Genomic DNA, 7,834 nt, shown 5'->3' on the forward strand with positions numbered 1-7,834 from the left:
CTTATCTCAGGAAAAATATTTCTGTTTTCTATTGTTATTTGATCCACACAAATACACCACAGTGTGCTTAGAATTTCTTGTTAGAACATCTCACTTTTTGGATGGTAAGGTCATTCAATTCTAAATCAATAATGAGAATGCATCTTTGAGGTTTTATTACATTATGATTTCCTGTTTTATGTTTAGTAAAAAGCAATCAGAATTATTGATAGAAAACAATGCCCACAAAAAATTTTGCGTGACAAGCATATGTAGAGTAAATTTCGTCTATGTCTACCATAAACAGTACTGAGGAATATTAGATTTAATACAAGTATGTGAATAGCTTAGAAAAAAATCTCTTTGGTAATAAAGGGATGAAAATTCATGATCATGATCTTGATTGCTATTATCATTTTCCATATGCAGTTAGAAACGTCATTTCTTCCAGCTTTTGAATTAAAGAAAATCTGTTTTTGAATTGAGATCTGATGCAAATTGTTTTAGTATGTTTTCTAAAGCACTTCTAAGCCCCCGATTTGCTAAATATATCCTTATCTTCCATTTATAAAATTCCTTCTAAACTTCAGAGAGGAGAACTCAAATCTCTTCTCTAAAAAAAAAAAAACAAAAACAAAAACTATCAATGTAAAAGTAGTATAACAATGATGGAAAATAATTCAGTGAAACTTTTTGTAAATGTTAAAATACTATCTATGAAATCTATGTGTTAATTATGGAATGTGACTTAACGTTATAATTTTGTTGTCAGTAATGAAAATGTTTTGACATATTCACTAATAAAAAGTTCTATTATAAGAGAGAAATGTACAGTCTTGTTCACAGCTAAATTGTATATGAAGGTATTAGTTCTTTGTGTTATGAAATTTTAACGATGTTATTTAAACCTCAAGATAAATCATCCCCACAGCTGATTTATGTATTTTTTTAATCATATATCTTCCTCAATACAATGTAAGAACTGTAAAAAAGCAGATCATGTCTTCCTTGCTTTCTGTTGACTCACAAGTTCTGGAACCCAGTACCAAGTGTCGATGTTCAAAAATGACGTTTTAAGGAACAAATAAATGGGTGGGTAAAACGGATAAGTTGATGTGGTAAACCAATTAAAAAATGAAAAGTAAACTCATCACAAAATCTGCTTGGACCAGAGCCTATATCTTCTGTAGAGCCCTCTTTTATTCTGGGTTCCACTCGAGACCAGTAGCCTTTTGAAACTTCGTTAATGAGTCAGAGCAATATTTTCAAATGTGGAATATGTTGGCTCCAAAATCCCAATAGGCCCCCAAAATATTGTGTCTCTTTTGTAGTGATAGGAAATATATAGAGCAAAACATCGTTTACTGTAATAAAGATTGTTTCGACGTGTGGACTGGGGCCACTGAACGCTTTAAAACATCACCTATGTTGTAGGTCCCTGAATCTTCTCAGGTTTATTTATTTTATTCTGGTATTTTACTTCCATTCAACATTAGGGTATTTTACTATATTTAAGAAACTTGCCACTTCCTGATTATTGTACCAACGAATATATTATTATTATTAATTATTATTCTTATTGCTATTATTTTGAACAGGTTCTCACTGTGTCCCTGAGACTGGAGTGCAGTGGCAGGATCACAGCTCATGACAGCCTCAACCTTCTGGGCTCAAGTGTTTCTCCTACCTCGGCATTGCTAGCAGCTGGGACTGCAGGGGAACAATATCACGCCTGGCTAATTTTTTATTTTCTGTTGGGGTAGGATTTTACCATGTTACCCAGGCTGATTTCATACTCCTAGGTTGAAGTAATGTGTCTGTTTTGGCCTCAAAAGTGCTGGGATTACAGTCATGTGCCACAGGGCCCGGTCTGTAATATTATTAATATATTAAATTAGCACGATGTTTTAAAAAATGTAAATTAAACTGAGAACAGAAGTGACATAGTCCTGACATAAAACAGTGAAGCAGTGCTATTATTCTTACAATACAAAGCAAATTGTTTTGATTTTCCCTCTTACTGGGTGTAGATTAAGAAATATTGACCAAATCACGAGCCACATTAAAAGTACCAGAAGCTCTGCTCTGCTCAGTGAAGATAGCAAATCCTGGAAAGATTTTGTGAGTGTTGATTTAAGTTTATGGTAGTCTGCATTCATTCTATAATTCATCTGGTTTTGGTAGAGGCCAGATAGGTTAAGTGAATAGAGATCTAAAGAGACTACTGTCCCCTGTAACTTGCAAGTGTTTTGTCACGGCAGTGACCAATTCCATTCCTTAGGGAATGGAGTTATTATATTTTATACATTGCGTTGCCAGTAGAGGAGAATTTGAGAGGCTTCCCCTTGGTCCTGCTATAATAATGACCTTTACTCTACAGGTTTCAATTACACATTCAGGAAGAAGTAATAACTGCAACCTGATTAGATCCACCTCGGGATGGACATGAGCCGAAGCTCTAAGTAGCATCTGACCTTCAAGCACTCCCACTGCAGGCTGGATGTGAGGACTCATGCCTGTAGTCCTAGTGCTTTGGGAGAGCAAGGAGGGAGGATCCCTTGAGAGCAGTAATTCCCTGTGCAGCATATGGAGACTCCATCCATACAAAAAATTAAAAAAATTAGCTGGCATGGTTGTGCATGCCTATAGTTCCAAACACTTGGGAAGTTAAGGCAGGAGGATTACTTGAGCCCAGGCATTCAAGGCTGCAGTGGGCTATGATCCTGCCACTGTACTCCAACTTGGGTAACAGAGGGAGACTCTGTCTCAGAGGAAGAAGAAAAAAAAAAGTGTAAGTTCTCGCTGGTATCTTAAATATCAAGTAAAATGGGATCAAATCAATAATTAACAATTTTTTGTTCCTGCCTATAGCAAACAGGTAAAATTGAAAGTAGTTATGTAAAGAATAGATTAACTCCTAACAAAATTAACCAAAGACAATTTTATTTTCATCTCCTTTCTTTGTTGTTTTTTTTGAGACAGGGTGTTGTTCTGTCTCCCTGCTGGAGTGCAGTGGCACGATCTTGACCAATTACAACCTCCATCCCCTGGGTTCAAATGATTCTCCTGCCACAGCCAACTGAGTAGCTGGGATTATAGGTGTGCGTGATCACAACTGGCTAATTTTTGTATTTTTAGTGGGGACAGAGTTTCACCATGTTGGCCATGCCGGTTTCAAACTCCTGACCTCTGGTGATCTACCTGCCTTGGCCTCCCAAAATGCCGGAATTACAGGCCTGGGCCACCATGCCCAATCTATCATCTGCTTTTTTAGGTAATTTTATTGAGGCAGGCAGTAGTTGTAAAATGCAGTCTCACATCATAGCTATACGCTAACCAGCAGGGTATCTGGTTCCCTGTCTTCACAGTCTGACTAGAAGATCTCCTCTTAGAAACCATTATACTGTAAAAACGGAAAAGAAATAAAATCCAAGATTGGAGACAGATTTGGTAAATATATGCATAATTGTAAACAAATGTTTACTGTCAAAAATAATGTCTTATTGCGGTAATTACCTATTTGATAGTATATATGCAAATGGCAAAAAGACTGGAGGCGGAGGTGACAGGAGTAAATTTACTTAAAGTATTTTTTTAACTGTTCTACATCTATGAGGAGATTTTGAACAATGACCCTGTAATTCTATCCAAAGGTATATATACAAAGGAATTGTATCAAATGATATTTGAGAGAATGCTTTAGTAGAATTATTCATAACTGTTCAAAAAAAAGCTGGCCAAATATATATTAAGGATAGATCAATCATTACAGTAAATCCACACAACAGAACAACATAGAGAAGTGAAAAAAAATCATATGTACATGCAACTCTGTGACTAAATTTCAGAAACACAATGTTGAGACCAAGAAACCACAACCAAGAAGAACATGAAGGATTGTACCTACACACAATTGAAAGCAGGCCAGACCAAGCTGTGCAGTTTAGGGTTGCATACCTAATTGGTAAGGTATAAGGAAAATCAAGGAAATGATCATCATAAATTATGGATATTGATTATCTCCAGAGATGTGAACAAGGGGTTACGGGCTTGGAAAGTGGCATGGAGGTGGACCTAGGCTGTTTTCAGTGTTCCTTGTCTCGCCTGGCATCATGGTTACTTGAGTGCTTATGATACATTGCGGTATTTCCCATTTTTATTTTGGCTCATTTCTAAGTGTGCATTATAATTTTAACATAAAAATTTTAAATTAGAAGAAATATCTCATATAAATTTATTATTACTCATTATATACTGCAGGAAAAATAAACTATTTGTATACATTCTTATACAACTCTAAGAGAGTTGAAGTAAGAACTTTCTTATTTAGTTGTAACATGAGGAAATTTGAGATGATGTTATCTGTCACCTCCAGATTTTTCCAAAGGATTTCTTCTAGCCTTAATTATCCACCTCATAGGAATAAACCTTTGCCATTCCCCACTGATTTTTTCCTTTTGGCTCCTGAATTTCTGACACAGCAAGGTTGTACATATTTTACACACTCTTAGTTTAGCAGAGTTCTTTTATCAGTTATGTTTTTCTGCAAGAGAAACCCTCCAAAACTACATCATATATTTATATATTATATCTTTAGATTTCATTTTTCTAAGCAGGGTTTGGTGGATGTCTCTGGGGATTTGTGGTGGGCCAAATTCTGCATCTTGGAGGTCGTTAGAGTTTGGCCAATTTAGTCTGGATCAGGTGGGGACAATCTGCCTTCATTAGTTTCTCATTCTCCTTCTGGGAACAGAGTACTAGCTAGGAGATATTCTCACCCTAAATAGAAAGAGGAAGAATCCCTAGTATGGAAGCCGTCTCAAATCTCTATGCAAAGTATATTAATTTTCTGTTTATCAAAGCAAGCTAAATTATTGAACTTCAAGTTCAGGGGAAAAGTAGTCAGTCGTCCTGTGATGGGAGGTTACTGCAAGGTTATATATCAAAGGACCTGGTACCCATGAATACTTATAAAATTGCTGAATATTTTAATTAAATAATAAATATTTAAACATTAAACTTGAAAGAAACTTTACCAAAGACCTAATAACTAGAGATGTGTTTGATAAATAAATATTGTTCATGGGCTGAAAATCCTGAGTGGGAAAATAGGACTAATTTCAGCTGGACAACTTCCTGGAAACTCATTTTATATTTTGCAAATTACAAGAAAATAATTCATTCCATTCATAAGTGATGGGCACATGTGTGTGTTTGTGCGTGTATTTATGAGCTTGTGAATAATGAAGTCACAAAAAAGTATTAGCAGCAACCAGATCTTATGGAGTACTGGCCTGCCTGTGGTTCTCAAGTAAATCTTAGATGCCTTTGATAAAAGAAGGTTGGATTCTGTGTATTTAAACCTGGTGTTTAAAAAAGACTGCATAGGTGATTATCTTAGTTATGATCAAGCTCCCTTTAAGAATTTAGACATTTACTATATGATCTTTGTATTGAGTTATCAAACTTCCCTAACAACTAAAGTCGCTAAAGACAAATAATGGAGAGGTTACACAAGGAAAAATTGCAAACACTGAAAGTTAATATGTCCTTGTTTGCATACTAGCAAATGAGAATTCAGGGTTCATGTCAACTTCAGTATGAATAATTCCAGCCTATAACAAGAACAGACAGTGAGTGAATGAGTTAATTTGAGTTGTTTTGAAATTAAAAATGTTTTCCATAAAGAGAGCATTGAACTCATCCATTAGCATGCTATGGTGATTTCTGGCTTTACCCTGGTAACGACAATTAAAAGTAAAAAGAATGTCACAGCAGATACACAAATCAGGTGCATATAAAGTTAAGGTCACGATATTCAAGCCATCACAAGCTGTGATGTTCCACCGGCATTTTAAATTTTTCTTTCTGTCTGTTCAGACATGATAACTTTTCTGTCTATCACTTTTTCCATTCTAAGAGTGGTTATATATTTTTTATTGGAAATTTTGCTAATGGCTTCATAGCATTGGTAAATTCCATTGAGTGGGTCAAGAGACAAAAGATCTCATTTGCTGACCAAATTCTCGCTGCTCTGGCTGTCTTCAGAGTTGGTTTGCTCTGGGTATTATTACTACATTGGTGTGCAACTGAGTTTAATCTAGCTTTTTATAGTGTAGAAGTAAGAAGTACTGCTTATAACGTCTGGGTAGTGACCAACCATTTCAGCAACTGGCTTGGTACTAGCCTCAGCATGTTTTATTTGCTCAAGATTGCCACTTTCTCCAACCTGATTTTTCTTCACTTAAAGAGGAGAGTTATGAATGTCATTCTGGTGATGCTGTTGGGGTCTTTGCTATTTTTGGCTTGTCATCTTTTTGTCATAAACATGAATCAGATTGTACAGACAAAAGAATATGAAGGAAACATGACATGGAAGGTCAAATTGAGGAGTGCAATATACTTTTCAAATATGACTGTAACCATGCTAGCAAACTTTGTACCCATCACTCTGACCCTGATATCTTTTCTGCTGTTAATCTGTTCTCTGTGTAAACATCTGAAGAAGATGCAGGTCCATGGCAAAGGATCTCAAGATCCCAGCACCAAGGTCCACATAAAAGCTTTGCAAACTGTGACCTCCTTTCTCCTGTTATGTGCCATTCACTTTCTGGCCATAATGCTATCAGTTTGGAATTTTGAGAGGCTGGAAAACGAACATGTCTTCATGTTCTGCCAAGCTACTGTATTCAGCTATCCTTCCACCCACCCATTCATCCTGATTTGGGGAAACAAGAAACTAAAGCAGATTTTTCTTTCAACTTTGTGGAATGTGAGGTACTGGGTGAAAGGACAGAAGCCTTCATCTCTGTAGATTCACGAGAGGGGCCTTGTGTGTCTTCTAGCAGAAAACAAACTGGTGGTGTATGAAACATTTTCTATTTCTTACTGGGTTTTCTGTAATGTATGTATATGAATAATTTCCAAATGTATACCTAGAAAAGTCTTTTACCTAATGTTAGTCTAGAAAAGTATCTATGTGTGTGTGTGTGTATTTATGTGTGTATGAATAACTGAAGAACATTGACAATAACATGCTTTTTATTGTTTTTTCCAGAGAACTGCCAAATTATAGAGAGTACGACAAAAATTCCTCAGAATTATGAAGCCATGTTTATTTTATGCATGTAGTTTTAATTTCATTTGAAGAATTTATGTCTATTTATAATTATTAAGAACTGACAGCTTATCTCGGGAAAAATATTGCTCTTTTGATTGTTATTTGAACCACACAAATATACCACAGTGTTCTTAGAATTCGTTGTTTTAACCTGTAACTTTTTGGATAATAATGTCATTCAATTGTATCTCAATAATGAGGATGTTTCTTTGGGGTTTTATTCCATTATGAATTCCTATTTTATGTGTAGTAAAAAGCAAACAGAATTGTTGTTAGAAAACAATGCACACAATAAAATTTGAGTGACAAGCATATGTAGAGTAAATTTCATCTATGTCTACCATAAACAGTACTGAGGAACATTAGATTTAATACAAGTATGTGAATAGCTTAGGAAAAAAAGTCTTCTATAAGAGGGATGAAAAATCATGATCATGATCTTGATTGCTATTATCAGCTTTCATATGCAGTTAGAAAAGTCATTTCTTCCAACTTTTGATCTAAAGAAAGGCTTTTTTTGAAATTGAGCTCTGATGTAAATTATTTTAATATTTTTTCTATAGCACCTCTAAGCCCCTGAATTGCTAATGATATCCTTATCTTCCATTTATTAAATTCCTTCTAAACTTCAGATAAGAGAACTGCAATCTTTTCTTTTCTAAAAAAAAACTATCAATGTGAAAATAGTATAGAAATTATGGAAAATAATTCAGTGAAACTTTTTGAAAGTGTTAA

At 35.1% G+C, this 7,834-nt stretch overlaps 1 protein-coding gene across 1 annotated transcript; it reads left to right on the forward strand.

Moving 5' to 3' along the window:
• The first annotated feature begins 5,861 nt into the window (after positions 1–5,861).
• LOC105465918 (taste receptor type 2 member 46-like) lies at positions 5,862–7,429 on the forward strand. The gene is given in 2 exon segments (XM_011714565.2): positions 5,862–5,906; positions 5,909–7,429. Coding segments are annotated over 2 exon segments (930 nt in total). The 3' UTR covers positions 6,794–7,429.
• Positions 7,430–7,834: the final 405 nt, after the last annotated feature.

Source organism: Macaca nemestrina, chromosome 10 (assembly GCF_043159975.1).
Source record: "Macaca nemestrina isolate mMacNem1 chromosome 10, mMacNem.hap1, whole genome shotgun sequence".
Classification (NCBI taxonomy): Eukaryota; Metazoa; Chordata; class Mammalia; order Primates; family Cercopithecidae; genus Macaca; species Macaca nemestrina.